At 39.0% G+C, this 17,916-nt stretch overlaps 2 protein-coding genes across 5 annotated transcripts; both read left to right on the top strand.

The window, feature by feature from the left end:
- The first annotated feature begins 2,210 nt into the window (after window positions 1–2,210).
- On the top strand, window positions 2,211–10,772 carry LOC143846146 (intermembrane lipid transfer protein vps1301-like). Of its 4 annotated transcripts, XR_013234665.1 has the most exons (5): window positions 2,211–2,640; window positions 6,836–6,917; window positions 7,693–8,114; window positions 10,168–10,263; window positions 10,436–10,772. XR_013234665.1 is itself a non-coding variant. In XM_077354566.1 (3 exons), the coding sequence occupies exons 1-3, from the start codon at window positions 2,506–2,508 to the stop codon at window positions 7,839–7,841; spliced, it is 366 nt and encodes a 121-aa protein (XP_077210681.1). In that variant the 5' UTR covers window positions 2,211–2,505; the 3' UTR covers window positions 7,842–9,823. The 4 variants fall into 4 exon arrangements, 1 of the variants encoding a protein (XP_077210681.1); XR_013234667.1 differs by lacking the exon at window positions 10,168–10,263; XR_013234666.1 differs by lacking the exons at window positions 10,168–10,263; window positions 10,436–10,772 and adding an exon at window positions 8,251–9,823.
- A 125-nt stretch (window positions 10,773–10,897) lies between these two features.
- On the top strand, window positions 10,898–16,824 carry LOC143846490 (uncharacterized). Its single transcript, XM_077354927.1, has 2 exons — window positions 10,898–14,357; window positions 16,084–16,824. Exons 1-2 carry the CDS (start codon window positions 11,639–11,641, stop codon window positions 16,440–16,442), a joined length of 3,078 nt encoding a protein of 1,025 aa, XP_077211042.1. The 5' UTR covers window positions 10,898–11,638; the 3' UTR covers window positions 16,443–16,824.
- The last annotated feature ends 1,092 nt before the right edge of the window (window positions 16,825–17,916 follow it).

Raw genomic sequence — 17,916 nt, 5'->3', positions numbered from 1 at the left:
TCTTTGGTCTTTTCGTGTCATAGGAGAAGGACATACGATCAAGGTGAAATGATGGTATCCAACAGGGAGAAAGTGTGTTGCAAAAGACAACAACTCATTGGTAGAGGAGCGGTGGTGCTTTGGACATTAGCATTCGAGCATTTGAGAAGAGGAAATGACCAAAACAGGCTAGATAAGGGATGCATAGGATTACTTTTATCTAACATCCTGAGAATCAAAGGATATGAAAGAGACACGCAAAGAGGAATTGTGGGAAAATTGGTTGACGAAAATACATGGGTTTGGGCTTTTAGAATGTATAGGATTTTTGGTTTGCCTACATCCCGTTCGATGTGCACCTAATCTAGGTTCATATGACATATCATTTGTCGATACAAGTGTTGCGTATATTTCTCTGATATTTCATGGCTAGTTTGGGAAGGTTCACTGGTGGAAGCAAACTCATGCTGCGAACAACTGCACTAGATGACAAAAGTCATGTTGAAACAAGAGGATAAATTATATGGGGGCCGGCTGTGCATGCAGGGCCCCCTTGTTTGGGTGATCCAAAATTCCAAACCATTCATTTGTTGAGTTCTGGCCTAGATAGGGTTTGCCCATGAAATCATAGAGGTTTCTATACTATGGTGTCCATTTTAAACCTTAATTATTAATATAATATGAATTCTGATTTTCTTTTTTATTATTTTCTATTTGATTATTTATTTTTTATTATTCCATTTATTAGTAGTCTCTTGCACTAGATTTATTTATTTATTTTGGAATTGACACATTTATTTTTTATTTTTTTATTTTTTATTTTGATTTTTTGAACCCAATGATTCAAAGCAAAGATAAAGGATATCAGAACAAGGAAACACCATTTTCGATTGTCTCAACAACTGGAACTAGATCAGAATGGGACCACACTATGGAGATGATTTATTGGGCACACCCTATCTAGGCCAGGGCCAGCAAATGAATGGTTCGGTTCACCTTAACAGGGTGAGCCCACTGTTTTTTGGGACTGCACGTGCGAGCACGACCGGCCACTATATAATTTTTCAAGAAAGAGATGCAAAGATTGGAAGGTCACAATAGCGAGTTTTTATATGGTGCGTGGCCGATAGTCCAGTATGTTTCAACAGGTACTGTACGGCCCATTCTATAGAATTCACCAAAAATCATTTACATAAGATGATCCTAACCATCCGATCTATAGAAGTTCCCATATTGTGCAATCCCTCTATAGATCACAAGGTTAGGATCACCCTACGGAGATGATGTATGGGGCACAACCTTTTTACCTTGCCGCCCAACAAATAGACGACTTGGATCATCAAATGGAGTAGGCCGTACAGTACCTTTCTAAAAACATTGGAATATACGGTCAGAGACCAATAGCATTAGGGGTGGTTATTCGGTTATAACCGAACCGAAATAACTGAAATTTGATAACCGAAATAATTTCGGTAACCGAAACCGAACCGAAAATTTTCAAAACCGAACCGATTAAAAATTCGGTTATTTGGTTATAACCGAATAAACCGAATAACCGAATAGTGGGAAAGAAATACGGAAAAATGCAAAATCTTGGTTTCGATCGGAAGGCTAGGATCATCCAATCGAAATGATTTTTGGAGCACAACCTAATTAAGTTGTGATCAATCAAATGGACGGTTTTGATCATCCTTTGGAGTGCCCGTATCACACTTTTTTTTGAAAAAATAATGATTTTTATCATTATTTCGGTTAACCGAATTTTTTTTGGAGATAACCGAAACCGAATTTAAAAAACCGAACCGAAACGGAAAAAAACAGAACCGAACCGACCGAACCAATTCGGTTCGGTTCGGTTATTCGGTTTTAACCGAAAAATGAACACCCCTAAATAGCATAAGGGGTGCTATTAATCAATAAAGTTAAGGGAGGACGTTTTTTTAAAATCTGTCACATAATTCGCTCCTACTGCAGGATAATTCGCACCACCTGAAACGTCAAAAGGGTCTGGCCGTGGCGCGAATTATCCTCTGTAGGGGGTGCGAATTTATCATTGCCCATTTTTTTATTCATTTTAAGGCGGGTGCTTGGAAGAGGAAGAGACATATGGGATTAAAATCGAGGGTATTTTTGTCATTTTAAAATTTTTAACATATTAAAAGGTTGTTTTGGGATGTTCGTGGCAATAACTTTCTAAAAAATAAAAATGTACTTTTTCGAGACTATAAGAACTTGATTTTCTCTGTTTCTTCTTCTCTTCTTCTAATGGGTCGTGCGTATGGTGAAAATAAGTATGATTTTTAAAATGAAATCCTGCCAACCACTGCTAACCAATGGTATCTTGAAATCCTTCAATAATTTTAGATGTCTTGATCGTTTTTTTATAGGTAAGTTAGGGTTGGTTGAGTTGATAGGTTTACCCTGCAGTGGAAATCCATCCTTTTGGCTATAGTTAATAGGACCAATGCTTTGCAGCGGGGTCTAGGTCCTCAACCCAGAGAGGGCATGCAGCAGCACGAGTGAGTCATGTTGGAGCAGCACTCCAATATGTTGGCCGATATTAGCCCTGCCCTCACTAGGATTGGCGAGCACCTATGGTTAGTACCTCCGGAATGCATCGTACTAGCTAGGCCACCATTCCCACCTAACCCACCAGTACAGGTAATTTGCTATCATAGGACTATGATTTCATATTCTTGTGATTTATTTTCGCACTTCCGTTGTACGCGACTACATCAAGCTCCCTAGTGGAGACTTACCATCTTCTCTCCTTTTCTCCTTCCTCTCCTCTTACCCTAACTCCATTTCTAGCACTTGTAAACAGTCCACTAGGAACATGATTTCTAAATTTAATTAATGCATCCGATTTCATAAAGGACGGGGAATCATTATTTAAGTTAGCTGATGTTATAATTGGAGTAGGGCTGGCAATTTCACCGGGAAAGCGGGGGCCCCGCCCCGCTTGGGGAGGGGATTCCCTGATTTGAGTGGGGAAGGGGAAGGGGATTTTAAAAAATTCCCCGGTGCGGGGAAGGGGAGGAGAAGGGGATGGAGTTGGCCCCGCCCCGCCCCGCATTAATGTCATTTTTTTCTTGTATTTTTTAAGTGTTTTTTTGTTTTTTTGGAAAAACTACTAGAAACCCCTTGGATCAAAACATATCTACAAGATTCCCCCAAAATTTTCATAATTTCCATTAGTACAGTTTTGTCCCTGAAATAGCTTTTTATGTTTTCTTTTACCCATAATCCATTGGGCATTGTCCCTCATTATATTAGTATATTACCCTTAGAAATCCCTAAAATCTCTCCATCGAGCCATCACTGTAAGGCAACATTAAATTCTTTGAAAATCTCCCTCCCCCAAATAAAGGCAACATATCTCTGATGAGTGATGAGATTTTATATGGAGTGCGCTCGTATAGTCCATTATTTTTCAAAGAGTAATGTATGGGCTACGCCATAGGATGATCCAAACCGTCCATTTGATGGGCCACAACGTAAATAGATTGCGGCCCAAAAATCATTTCCATAGGATGATTGCAACCCTCCGATCTATAGAAGGTATCATAATATGCAATTCCTCTATAGAGTAGAGGGTTGGGATTATCCTATGGAAATGATTTTTGGGCCACAACCTATTTACGTTGCGACCCATCAAATGGATAGTTTGGACCATCCTACAATGTGCCCATCAAGTGGAAGGTTTGGATCATCATATGCCTATGGTAGTATGGTGTGCCCATCAAATGGACGGTTTGGATCTTCCTATGGTGTGGCACGTACAATACTTTTTGGCAAGTGGGATTGGGAATTAGGGATCAGCTAGGGACTATTGATCAATTAAATGAATCTGAGAGCAACCACCTTTGTCCCCAGGTTAATAAAATGAATTAGACAAAATCTTAGCCTATGTGTGGGTTGTGTGGCTACTCTCGCATGCAATAGCCAAGCCGCAACATGCCTGAAGTGATTGTCCCTAGCAAATTTTTAGTTTTTAACCTAACATTTAACAAAGTAAAGTGATTGTCCCCGAAGGATGCGGGGCGGGGAAGGGGTGGGGAGGGGGATTAGATATTCCCCGTGGTGAGGGGAGGGGGATTTCCCACCATCCCCGCAGTGGGGAGGGTAAGGGGAGGGGGAAAATTCCCCGCAGAGGGGAAGGAGTAGGGGACCCCAACATCCGGCCCGACCCGCCCCGTTGCCAGCCCTAAATTGGAGAGGTTGGGAAGGAAAAAGTGGTGCATTTTACAACAAATAACCATTTTGGTTATGTAGTGCATTGAAGAAATTGATGGATAAGAGAACAAAATTTTAGTGGATTGTATTAGTGACTTTTACAACTATTCATCTTATAACTAGTCAATTTTCGAGTGTCTTAGGTGATATGTGCCCCCGTCGTTGTCCATTTGGAAAACCTCCTAATTGCTCTTTATTACATATGTTTGGTTGTGTTTGCGTTGTCCATCATTCTCTTCATGAACAACATAAGCTCTTTCCTTCTGCATCTAGTGCTTCTTTGTAGTATGTGGAGATCATATAAAGGCTTTTGTTTTTATGATCGTAGAAAAACAACGTACGTTGGTCTCTCATCATGTTGTTTTTGGAAATGTTAATTATTATGTCCTTCCATCTCCTCTTACTTCCACTGTATTATACTTATCTTCTTTGTATGATGATGCTATTCCTATTGCCTTTGAACTGAATAATCCCATAATGTGTCACAGTTAGTGACCACTTATTATAGGAAGAGAAAATGGGAAGTTCTGCCATGTGCTCATACATCACACCCTTTACAACTGTAGGGCACCACATCCTCTTCACCTATTTTAGATTCTTATTCATGCACTTTATGTCATTCTAGTCGACCCTTTAACCCTCCCGATTGTCTCGATTTTCTTCCTCATGCTTTGTTTGTTAACCTCGACAACCATTTTGTTTATTCTGCCTATCACCAACTAACAAAAACTGACTGTTGGAAAAGGTCCATGGATGAAGAGCTTTAGGCTATACAGGAGAATGATAGATGGGATATAGACATATAGTTCAGTGTCCTTGGAATGCATTAATGATTGGGAGCAAATGGGTGTTCAAGCTTAAGTCCGATGGAAGTTTGAATAGATATGAAGTCCATTTGGTAGCTCAGGGATACAATCTAAAGTATGGGATTGATTATGAAGGGACATTTGCTCCAATGTCTAAGATGAATATAGTGTTTAGTCCTCTCTATTTTCTTCCTCGTGCTTTGTTTGTTAACCTTGCCAATCATTTTGTTTCTTCTGCCTATCAGCAACTATATGCATGAAGAGCTTTAGGCTCTACACGAGAATGATACATGGGATATAGTTAAGTTTCCTTTCTTTGGAATGCATTAATGATCGAGAGCAAATGGGTCTGTTAAAGTATAGAAGATTAAATAACGCCATCTCCAACAGCTTAAGCTTTTGGAGTAACTGGTTGTCTCACGTGGTATCAAAGCAAAAGGTCCTGAGTTCAAACCTCCTTAATGCATGTCAAAAATCCACATGCAATGGTCAACCCAAAAGTGGGGCCACACGTGAGGGGAAGTGTTAAAAGTATAAAAGATTAAATAAGCCATCTCCGACAGCTTGAGCTTTTGGAGTAACTGGTTGTTTCACAGGGTCTTCAAGCTTAAGTCCAAGATTGAATATGAAGAGACATTTGCTCCAATGGCTAAGATGACTATAGTTTGTCCTCTCATCTGCACTACTTGCACACGTCAATGGCCACTCTCTCAGATGGACATTGAGAATGCATTTCTACATGGAGATCTCCTGATACAATATGTGTAACTCCTTCAGGTCTTTCTCTACCTTTGAGCCCATCATTGGTGTGTCGACCTAAGAAGTCCCTTTTTATGTGTTGAAATAAGCGCCACATGGTTTGGTAAGTTTCAAATTGCTATAGAATGTAACAGATTTCAGCAGAGTGGCTCTAATTATTCTATCTTTACCAAACGTAGTTGATCAAGAATCACTCTCTTACTTATCTATGTTGATTACATCCTCATCTTAGGGGACTGATTATCCTCTAATTAGTCCATGCCCAGGATGAAGGATTTGGGACTATTGACATACATGAATCGGAGGTATCATGCTCAAATAAAAGTATATTAGTCAATCAAACTAAATCTACTAAGGTTTAACGTAATGGGTGATGAAGGGGTTAGTTAGGGTTAACAAAGTAACAATCTGCTGGAAAAGGGCTCAAGGGTGGTATTTTGTAAGCTGTAATGGTAACATAGATGGGGGAATCCATACCTAGGTTGTGCAGGTTTAGAGGGTGTCCATGAGATGATGTGCGAGGGCTAGTAAGATGCCAATCAATGGGCTGTTTCAACCACAAGAGAGGAAGGAGATAAAATTAAGGGGGAGGGAAGAGAAAGGGAAAAGTTGAGAAAGAAGGGGAAAGAATGGAGGAGAGTGAGGGTCTGCGGGAAAAAGAAGTGATCAAGGGCTGCTTTAACAGCTGCTGACAGGTGAGAAGAGAGGAGGGGAACAAGTGTGGTGGATGTAGTTAATTTTGCTGTTCATGTTCGCCAATCTCATTTTTTTTACTCTTCTGACTAATGTTTTTCATGCTACTAGTAATATATTTTTTTTGAAAAATTAACTATTTTATTGCAAAGGTCAAACATCATACATCGACAGGGGACAAGATGTCCCCAAAGAGCTATACAGGTGAAGACCAGAGGTCAAACATCAAACATCACGCTACTAGTAATCTGATTACCCCTTAAATCTTGTAGTACACTTAATTAGTGGTGCAATTACCAGGTTGATTTTTTATTGCAAACTTGCAAATAAAAGTATCTTCTGAAATGTGTTACTCATTGCAGGTTCTGCATTTGCTTCGAAAATATTTGGGGGAGTATGTTCAGAAACTTTCAACTGAAGCTTTGAGAATCAGCGTCTGGAAAGGTTTGTGTTTGCATCTTAACTGTGTTTTAGTATGCGTTTGTAGTTTTCGAATCTATCCGGTTCTCTTTCTTTGAGTTAACTGAGTGAACAATAAATTTTTATGTAGATAACTTGTCGTGCTGCCATCTCCACTTGTCTCCTATGATATAATTAGTTTTTTTCCTATATGCTTTTTATTTGTCCTATATTAATAAGTTGGTAGTTCTGTAATGGGCCAGATATGTCCAACTGTTACATGCACAACTACACTAGAATAAGGGGAAGGTAACTACTTTTAATTGGGAGTGAGATATTTGAGATTTATCATGCTATTATGAAAAATGAACCTGTTCTATCTTATGTTGGTCATGTTGTCTATTATGGTTGTTATAGCAAACCATTTGTAGTCGATTTACATTGGCACTCCATATTTATAGACAAGATGCTCGATGTACCTTACTCTAAGGTATAGGTGTCATGCACCTAGGCTTAGCTTCCTCTCATGTGATCTGTAATGTTTTTTCCATCAGGGTGTTTATCTTTATGAACTTTGTCAAGAATTGGTATTTAGCTACTGTGCATTACTGATGCTTTCTACTGATATATTCTTTTACTATTCAATGTTGAGTTAATGGTGATGCATTGGGCTTTAGTGGAGTTTTATTTGTGACATATTCATCTTGTGATTTGCAAAAGCTTCTTTTTTCCCATTGATGTTTGATTTTCTCCAGCTCTTTACTTTTAGGCAATACTTGTTTCCAAAAAATTTCATTTAATAGTTTCCTTTCTTTTGCAGGAGATGTTGTTCTCAGAGACTTACAGTTGAAGGCAGAAGTGCTAAATTCTCTCAAGCTTCCTGTCACAGTCAAAGCTGGGTTTGTCGGTACCATAACCTTAAGGGGTCGTTTGGATACCCGGATTTTAGAATCCAGGTTTTTAGTTTGAAAACAGTGTAAAGGAGGGTTCATGATCAAGCTGTTGTGTTTTGTCCTGACAGCATTTCTTGGATTTGAGTGAGAAATTCAGGCTTTAAAAATCTCTCCTGCATCCTGAGATTTCGAAAATCTGGAAATATGGAGGATCTGCTGCTCTCTTGTTGACGGAAAGAAGGGCGAGAAGTCAAAAACGACGGCCGGTCCGCTTCTTGTCTTGTCTCTTAGCTACAATTTTGAAGAAATCCCGGATTCTAAAATCCGCGTATCCAAACGTCCCCTAAAGGTATTTGTGCTTTCACCACTTCCTAGTTAACTTTTTTACTTTCACTGTTTCTACATATTTTTGTTCTTATCCTTTTGTAGTTTCTATTTAATTGCCCATTTATTGGCCGTTTATTGTGAAACCTTTTCCGGGCTAGGTTGTTGTGCCCTATAACCATTTTATGGCTGCAAGAGAGGGCAGCAGTTGGATCGAGTTCATGTTTGCAACCGATGCAAATATCTCTTGATAGTCAATACCATATTTCTCTGTGAAGCCTATGGACATCATTCGCGCCTTGTATCTCTATTTGAATCAATCAAACTTATACTTCATTGTGTAAACTCACTTGCACCCAGCACATATTTTTCTTCTAGGTAACATCACATGTTTCCATGCATCATTCATGTCTAAGGGCTTAAGGCCTTCATTTCTTCTCTCATCTTCCCTCTCCCTTGAGGTTGATCAAGAACATCTGAAACACTAGATGGCAAGGAGACAGATGCTAGAAGTTGAAAAAGCATGATATGAACGAGACAACGGACAATGAGTAAAAATTAGAAATAAGATTCTGAGTGTAGATTCAAACCCCTTTACGGGTACTAATTAGAAGATTACGGTCGGTAACAACTAGATTACGATTTGAAGGAACAGGTGAGGGCCAATACCTGAATCCCAGGAAAGATTTTGGTGTGGAAATTCATTACTAGTTTCTCCCTTTTGGTGTAAACTTTCAATTCCTTGTATAAAAACACCATCTTTTGAAGTAGTAGCTACATCGTCAGAGTAATAAGTGAATTACGGCACATGAATATGTAAAGGAACACCAATCAACCTCTCTTCTCTACTCTCCCTTGAAGAGGTATCTTTATTGGAAAAAAGGGAATTGAGTTGAAGAAGGTAACATCCATGGATACAATACGATGTCATGTAGTGGATGATAAGCTTATACCCTTTTTTAGAAGATGAATATCCAATGAATATACACTGCTTATACCCTTTTTGGTAAGATGAATATCCAATGAATATACACTACTTATACCCTTTTTGAGAAGATGAATATCCAATGAATATACACTAAAAGTAACATCCATGGATACAATCGGATGTCCTTTTGGGCAGATGGATATCCAAGGAAAGTACACTTTTAAGGATTTTGGATCTTATCACGTTCTGGGTGATGAACATGAACATAGCAGACAATACCAAAGACTTTGAGGGGAACAGAAAACAAAGGACAATTAATATGGAGAAGAGAATAGGGACCCTTGAAGATGGGACATGCATGCCAAATTCTTTATGACATTCATGCCAACGAGAAGAGCATGAGCCATTTGAAGGTGCCTGTTCTTCCTGTCGACCACACCATTCTATTGTGGAGTTTTAACACCAGATGTTTGGTATGCAATTCTATGCTTAGTGAAATAAGATGCAAGACTCCTATACATATATTCACCCCCATTATTTGAAGGAAGATCTTTGATGTTGGCATCAAACTAGGTAAAAACCACGTTGTGAAAGGTTGTAAAGGAAGAATATAATTCATAGACTTCATCCATTCCATATCAAAAAAAGACTTCATAAGGTATACCCAACTGCAACGATTATAATCATCCGCAACAGTAACAAAATAATGAGATCCATGCAAAGTACTGGGAGCTGGTCCTGAAACATCAGAATATCGAATAGCGAGGGGAATAAATCTTGGGCGATGATATTTTCACCCCCTTGCAGTACGCATTCGCCCCTTTATAATGTGATTTGACGTCAAAAAGGGTTAAAGTTACCCTGTTCGCGTTATAAGGGGGCGAATGCGTACTGCAGAGGGGTGAATATATCATCTCCCTAAATCTTTTTACTATTATAGGAGGAAATAAAGTACAGCTTGTTCACATGTTCCACAATTCAATTTTATTGAAGAACAATACCCAAACTCAGGCAACAAATGCTTTAAGATAGGAAACGGTTATTGACCTAACCGTTTATTCCAATTCATTAACCACATTTTTTTTTTGTTGGCATTAATACTACTACTTTTGCTACTACAACCACCACTAATACTAGATTGGTGCATTAGGGGAACAGAAGCAACTTGCATGTCCAGAATATAGGGACCACCATCCTCACAACCATAGGCGATTTTCCTCCTCGTTTCCAAATCTTGAAAAACACAGTGAGTTGGAAAGAGCATTACACTGCAATTCAATTTTTTTGTAAGACTAATAGACAAAATATCACTAGTTATGTTTGGAATATGGAACATTGAGGAGAAAGTCGCTTCTATTTCTATAATTGGAAACCGGAAATTTTCATTCACTAAATCCTAAATAATGTATTTTTTGCAGCCCATGGTTATTTGGGGTCGGGCACGGTCGGTTTAAGTTGCAACCCTACTTAGTAGTGAATACAGATACTGTCACTAGACTTCAAAGTGGAATCCTAATAGTCCCCTTCGAAGTGAACAGAGCACCACGTAACTAGCCTCCTGTCCGTTGCCTTGGAAAAGTCATGTGGTTTGGTTCCTTATAGACCACGGCATTGACTTGAAAGACGAGTTTATGGCATCTATCGTGTAGAAGAAAGTACGGGTTCTAACGTGAGGGATGCGCATGGAAAAACTATACAAATGGACTAACACTTAGATTAGATATGTCAAAGGAAATGTTATCCCCCCACCCCGGACGGATAAAATCCCCCCCCCCCCCTTTAACGTTATTTGTTAAGTTTTAATTTAATTTTTAAAGGCAGAGAAAAACGTTAAAGGGGTGAATTTATCCTCAAGCAGTGAACCATTCTCACAGAAACAGTCAAAGGGGGTGATTTCATCCGTTTAGGGGTCCCTATGTCAATTGTTTCAATAAAATGTCGTTTATTATACGTTAGGACTATTTGATTGGAGACCGGTCCAGTCCTAACCCAAGTAAATACAAACAACGTTTATTATAAGATATTTCTGGGACGGAAGATCTTGACTCCTTCGGTCTCTGCTCATCTGCACCGTATGTAGCAGTGCAGAATATATTATTGGATGGTCCAAAGTGGCCCACCTCGACTTCCATGAACTTTTCCCCAAAAAATCATCTCCATAAGATGATCCTAATGCTTAGATCTTGGTTTATAAGTGATGGCACAGTATTAAAAATCTATACAGATGGGACGGTTAAGATCATCATCCTATGTAGATGAGTTGAGGGTCAACTATTAAAAGGCTTGGATCATCGAATAATGTGGGCTACACTATAATTTTTTGTTGCCCATGCATGTCCATGGTAGGGAATAGTCGCGCCCTATAAATTGGGTTGGGAATACCCTATGTCATAAAAAGAAAAGAAAAAAGACAACTGTTCTTGCACGCATAGAAAAATATGAATTGGGTCGGGCCCATTTCCGTTGTCTCAAATCAAAATAAAAGCTAGTTCATTATTGGACACAGGAATAGATGTGGTACACAATTATTCCCCTCAGCGGACGGCATAAAAGGAGACAGACTTTTTTCAGTATAAATGTACATCTAACATACACGAAAAACTCAAACCCAAGCAACAACCATGGCCGTGAAGAAATCTGTCTTCCTCTTCTCTCTACTTTTTTGCCTCGTGATGCTTTCTTGCACTTCAACAACGGCAAATTCAGTAGAAGTAGAGGCTCTCCTCATCTGGAAAGCTAGCCTCTTGAACCAAGCTCCCCTCAATTCATGGTCACTTCCCAGTGCAACCAATAGGTCGCTTCTCAATGCAACCAATAGAATCCAATGCAATTGGACGGGAATTACATGCAACCATAAAGGAAGAGTCACAGGAATAAACCTAACAAATGCAGGTTTGCAAGGTAAGCTGGATTACTTCAACTTATCTTCCTTTCCACACCTCGCCAATCTCGATCTTAGTAACAATGCGCTCTTCGGAATCATTCCTTCCACATTAGGAAACTTGACCAACCTTGTTAGATTATACCTCTTCTCTAACAAGCTCTCTGGCTCCATCCCTAAAGAAATAGGAGATTTGAAAAATATCGTAGAATTGGTTATGTATTCTAACCTTCTAACAGGTTCCATTCCTCACATATTAGGAAACTTAACAAACCTTGCATTCTTGGCCATCTACAGTAATAGGCTCTCCGGATCCATCCCTAAAGAAATAGGAGATTCAAAAAGTATTAGTCTGGTAGACCTCTCTTCCAACCTTCTAACAGGTTCCATACCTTCCACATTAGGAAACTTGACCAAACTTAATTACTTGTCTTTATACGATAATAGGCTCTCTGGATCCATCCCTAAAGAAATAGGAAATTTGAAAAATATGATTTTACTGGACCTTTCTTCAAACCTTCTAACAGGCTCCATTCCCTCCACATTGGGAAACTTGACCAACCTTGTCAGATTATACCTCATTGAAAACAAGCTCTCTGGCTCCATCCCTAAAGAAATAGGAAATCTAAAAAATATGGTTGATTTGGCAATGTATTCTAACCTTCTCACGGGTCCAATTCCACCTGATTTGGGTAATCTTACAATGCTAACCGATCTACGCCTGTTTGAAAATCAGCTTTCGGGCTCATTACCTCAAGAAATGCCAAGTCTAATAAATTTGGTCACACTCGAATTGGCGATCAACAACCTCTCTGGTTATTTACCGAATCAAATCTGCCAAGGTAGATCGCTTATGTACCTTTCGATGAACAACAATCAATTTACAGGTCCAATCCCGAAAAACTTGAGAAACTGCACAACCTTAACCAGAGTTAGGCTCGAAGGAAACCAACTCACCGGAAATATGTCTGAGGACTTTGGAGTTTATCCACATCTATCATACATTGATTTGAGCTACAACCGTTTATATGGTGAACTCTCTCCAAATTGGGCAAAGTGTCAAATTTTGACAAGTTTAAAGATCTCCGAGAACTTGATTTCTGGTAAAATACCACCAGAGTTGGGACAGTTGATTTCACTAAAAGTACTCAACCTTTCTTCAAACCATTTGGTAGGAGAGATTCCAAGGGAATTGGGGAGCTTGTCATCTTTATTTGACTTGATTTTAAATGGTAACCAACTCTCAGGTCGGATACCACTAGAAATTGGAAAGCTGTCTAATCTGGAGATACTTGACCTATCAGCAAACAATCTTAATGGATCAATGCCAGAACAACTAGGAGACTGCTCAAAAATGCGTTATTTGAAATTGAGCAGAAATCATTTGAATGGAAGCATTCCGTTTCAAATTGGTAATATAGTGGAGCTACAAAATATACTAGATCTTAGTTGTAACTTGCTTACAGGAGAAATATCGCCCCAACTAGGAAAATTACACATGTTGGAAATCCTCAATATTTCCCACAATAATCTTTCAGGTTCAATTCCATCTTCTCTAGAAGATATGGTTAGCTTGACATCTATTGATTTATCGTACAATAATTTGGTGGGTCGTCTTCCTAAAAGCAAAGCCTTCCAACAAGGGACATATGTTGGTAACAAAGGTTTATGCGGCAAAGAACAAGGTTTGCAACCTTGCAATTCCACGCCGGTAAACAGTGGTGAACCAAAAAAGAGACACAAAGTAATCATATTGATCATTCTTCCTCTTCTAAGCGCACTATTTCTTCTATTGCTAGTTTTTGGCATTTCTTCCAATTTGCTCCGCAAAACAAGAATGGCACAAGGAGATAGAAATGAAAGGAATAAAGAACTATTTTCCATAGGGAATTGGGATGGGTGTGTTTCTTATGAAGAGATCATCGATGCGACAGAGGACTTTGACGACAAATACTGCATTGGGGAAGGAGGATATGGGAGAGTTTATAAAGCTTCTCTGCCAACTGGGCAAGTAGTCGCTGTAAAGAAACTTCACGAATTGGAAGATGGTGAGCAAATTGATCAAAGAAGTTTCAGAAATGAGGTACGTGCATTAACAGAAATTCGTCATCGCAACATTGTCAAGCTTTATGGGTTTTGTTCTCACCGGCGATGTATGTTTCTGGTTTATGAGTATATGGAAAGGGGAAATTTGGCTAATATCCTAAGCAGTGAGGAAGGGGCAATGGAGTTGGATTGGGTGAAAAGGGTGAATATTATTAAAGCTATGGCCCATTCTGTATCATACATGCACCATGATTGCATCCCGCCGATAGTTCATCGAGATATCACCAGCAACAATGTTTTATTGGATTCAGAATTTGAAGCTCATATCTCTGATTTCGGTACTGCTAGACTTCTAAAGCCTGATTCATCCAATTGGACAGAACTTGCAGGCACTCGCGGATACATTGCTCCAGGTTAGTTCCTCATATATTGTGCCTACTTTATTGTTGTGGTTTACTTGTTTAGGAAATTGCGTGTGATTTGGTTGTCATTTTATCAGGCCTACCCACCCATAACGCCAAAATGTTTTAGACCATTCATGGGATTGGCCCTCCCTTAGAGAAACAATATCCCAAGTCCTTGTTTGTTTTGGCTATTGAGAACCAATTGTGAGACAAAACCTGATTATTGGACTAAAAATTAAACGTTTAATTTGGTCCAATAATCAGTTTTGGGCTCACATTCAGTTCTTCAAATCCAAAACAAGCAAGGCCTAATTAAGCTTCGCTCCACCAAAACAAAAAACCACCATAAAATTGGTGGAAAAATTTCTGAAGTCATTTTAAGCAAAGGACTGGTGACTAGTAATTATCCAAAATTTTGGGTATTTCTTACTAGGAGACTTTAATGAAGGGGATTTTGGTAAATTTTTTAACTTTAAAATGTTTGATTAGGATATAGATTAACTTAATTTCCAGTGTTTAGATTTGGCATTTTTAGACAAAATATTAGGGTATTTCTTTTTGTTTTTGTACCTCTATTCAATCTGCATGATGATGGGCCACCTTTCGTCAGCCATCCCCTCGCATATTTGTGCCACATGATGAGTTGCTAACCAGCACTGATCTGATCCAAAGGTCAGACGGGCACCAAAGTACCATGTCATGGTTTGCTCATATATTGGTTTCAATGCACCTTATGTAATGTGCAAAAGGTTAAGGGGCTGTTAGGATCTAGTATAAACAATATAGAAAAAACTTGCCCTAAAAATGACTGACAATTTTTGGATACCTCTTTTTCCATATAAATTTTTTTCCATAGGCTCCATTTCTTTTGATGTAGCATTGGTGTAAAACGAAATTTCCACACATTTTTCCACTTTAAAATTGGGACAAAATTTGATTTACTCCCATTTAACATAGAAAGAAGCAGATCCATATAAAATAAATCCCATTTTCTTGGGAAAAATCGTTCTTTTTTGGTAGGTAACTGGGATCGAACCAGTGACCACAAGGTTGAGATACAAAGCCTCAACCATTGAGCTACAAGTCCAATGAAAGTCTTTTTTTCACTTAGTTGCTAGACAATGGAAGTCCTTTTCCGATAGAACACTTTTTTTTTACGAAATTCTTTCTCCACAGAAACTTTTATCTAGATCCAAATGGCCCTAATAGTATTTTCATCATTTTGTTGAAGAAACAGAACTACCTAAAGCGATCATTCTGTCTGTTAAGGGAATGCTGTAATCTTTCTAGGTTGATAATGGGTAAGTATGTAACCTCTTTATCTTAATAGAAAATCACTGGTCCAACATCTACAGTTAGCTTAAGTCAACAATCTTCTCTGTAAACCATTATTAATAAATATTGCCCTGTCCCAAAGAATTTATATATTAATAAAAAAAAATTACGTAAAACATATAGGATTACTACTTAAGAAAGTACTTTGAACGAATACAAACTGTTATATGCATTCCCATTAATGGGATTTGCTAGGCAATTTCGCGGAAAGCCATTCTCGTCTGACTTTTGCATGAGAAAACATCCACCTATTAAATGAATAAGGCAAACTCTGCTGAAAGGTTAGCCTATGTGACTATTCTCTCATGCAAAAGTTTGCTTTCCACGAAATTGCCTTAGCAAATCCCCCCCATTAATAACATGTCTTTGATTTCTTTTCCTTTTTGTTTTTTCTTGGCAGAGCTTGCTTACACAATGAGCGTGACCCAGAAATGTGATGTATATAGCTTTGGGGTTTTAGCACTTGAAGTGATAATGGGAAGGCATCCGGGAGATATCATCTCCTCCTTGTCATCATCTGAAGATGGCCAAAATCTACAGGTAAAGGATGTGTTCGACCCACGGCTCCCAAACCCCGAAGACCAAGTTGGAAATGAAGTTGTTTTGGCAGTGTCAGTGGCACTCACATGCATAAATGCGAATCCACAAACACGGCCAACCATGCAACACGTCACTGGAAAGTTCTCTACTCGAACGCCACCTTTCCCGAAGCCATTCTACACAATTGAATTGTGTCAACTAATGGAATTTCAAGTATAAATGGGTCTAGTATCTTCCCCTACTCAGTTAGATTGTATATGCAGGTCAGTGTTTCTTATAGTTGATAGAAATAAGAGACGGACTGGGTAGAGATAGTCACCATCGAGATCATGCTCAGGTCACACATGGGGATATGTATGTTTAATTAAGATCATTGATCTTTGTACGCCATCATGAGGCAACCTACATGGTTTTGTAGTGTGCAATTTTTCAGTGATATCAGATTATACCTTTGAATCTGATGAGTAATGTAATATGCAGAATCTGATAATAGTGCAGCAGTATGTGCTTTGAAATAAAGAAACAGAAAAGATAGGCTTATCGATGAGTAGAGGCACGAATATCAATTCGTTGTTCTTGAGACAAGTATCGCCACCACATACAACGAGTTGCAGTGCAGATTGGGTATTTTGACTATGTCTCTAAGATTCAACAACTCCGCTCTAGGGGGTGTGCATTCACATTACCCAGATGCCTAGCGAACATGCTTATGCAGCCTTGATTGGAGAAAAAACGACCAGAAATTTTATAAAACGGGAAGAACCAGAAAACTCGGAGAGAATTGTTCGTATTCATGTCCCGTACGCAATACGCCTCTCTCTCTCTCTCTCTCTCTCTCTCTCTCTCTAAAAGTTCTTTACCAGGCAAGTCCTTAATTAAAGGACACGATTAGGAAACATTTTAGGACGTTGCCTGACAGGAAGAAAAGATAAAGTCGTACTAATTATGCGGTTATAAAACCGACACGATGTAAATAAACATCGACATTTATTTAACGTCAATGGAAAACCGCACCAAACTTGTTGGGGAAACACGGACATACCGTAGCGGATAAATTTTCCCCTTCTATCTGTGAATCAAGAAACTAACCAAGAACAAGAAACCACAAAGCCTCTCACCCCCCACATACAACGAAACACGGTGCACATTGGGTATTTTGACTATGTCTCCAAGATTCAACCACTCTGCTCTAGGGGATGTGCACTCACGCTACCCAGATGCCTAGCGAACATGCTTATGCAGCCCTGATCAGAGAAAAAACAACTAGAAATTTTGTAAAACGAGAAGAACCAGAGAGAGAGCCAGAAAACTTATAGAGAATTGTTCGTAGGAAACGTTTTAGGACATTGCTTAGCAGCATGGACGGAGCAAGGAATTTACAGTTTTTTTTTTTTTTTTTTTGGGGGGGGTGGGGGGGGGGGTGGGGGGTGGCGCATGGCTCGCCTCAAGCTACATGTGCCTCCGCCCCCGCCTAACGGGAAGAAAAAATATAGCCGTACTAAGTATGCGGTTATAAAATAAACACGATGTAAATAAATGTCGATGTTAATTTAACGTCAATGGATAACCGCACCAAACTTGTTGGGGAAACACGGATAGACCGTAGCGGATAAATTTTCTCCTTCTATCTGTGAATCAAGAAACTAACCAAGAACAATAAACCACAAAGCAAAAATCCACCAATCACAAACAT

Source organism: Tasmannia lanceolata, unplaced genomic scaffold (genome assembly GCF_043159265.1).
Source record: "Tasmannia lanceolata isolate RefF3 unplaced genomic scaffold, GAP_Taslan_0.1 ptg000015l, whole genome shotgun sequence".
Taxonomy (NCBI): domain Eukaryota; kingdom Viridiplantae; phylum Streptophyta; class Magnoliopsida; order Canellales; family Winteraceae; genus Tasmannia; species Tasmannia lanceolata.
Note: the sequence above shows the minus strand (reverse complement) of the source record. Positions and strands in the feature narration are given on the sequence as shown.

What these genes read in the sequence shown, in the direction of transcription:
- LOC143846146 (XM_077354566.1), top strand. Translation starts at nt 2,506, where the DNA reads ATGTTGGAGCAGCACTCCAATATGTTGGCCGATATTAGCCCTGCCCTC. An exon ending in CACCTAACCCACCAGTACAG is followed by an intron (nt 2,641 to 6,835) that starts GTAATTTGCTAT and finishes TACTCATTGCAG; the next exon opens with GTTCTGCATTTGCTTCGAAA. An exon ending in GAGAATCAGCGTCTGGAAAG is followed by an intron (nt 6,918 to 7,692) that starts GTTTGTGTTTGC and finishes TTTCTTTTGCAG; the next exon opens with GAGATGTTGTTCTCAGAGAC.
- LOC143846490 (XM_077354927.1), top strand. Translation starts at nt 11,639, where the DNA reads ATGGCCGTGAAGAAATCTGTCTTCCTCTTCTCTCTACTTTTTTGCCTC. An exon ending in TCGCGGATACATTGCTCCAG is followed by an intron (nt 14,358 to 16,083) that starts GTTAGTTCCTCA and finishes TTTTCTTGGCAG; the next exon opens with AGCTTGCTTACACAATGAGC.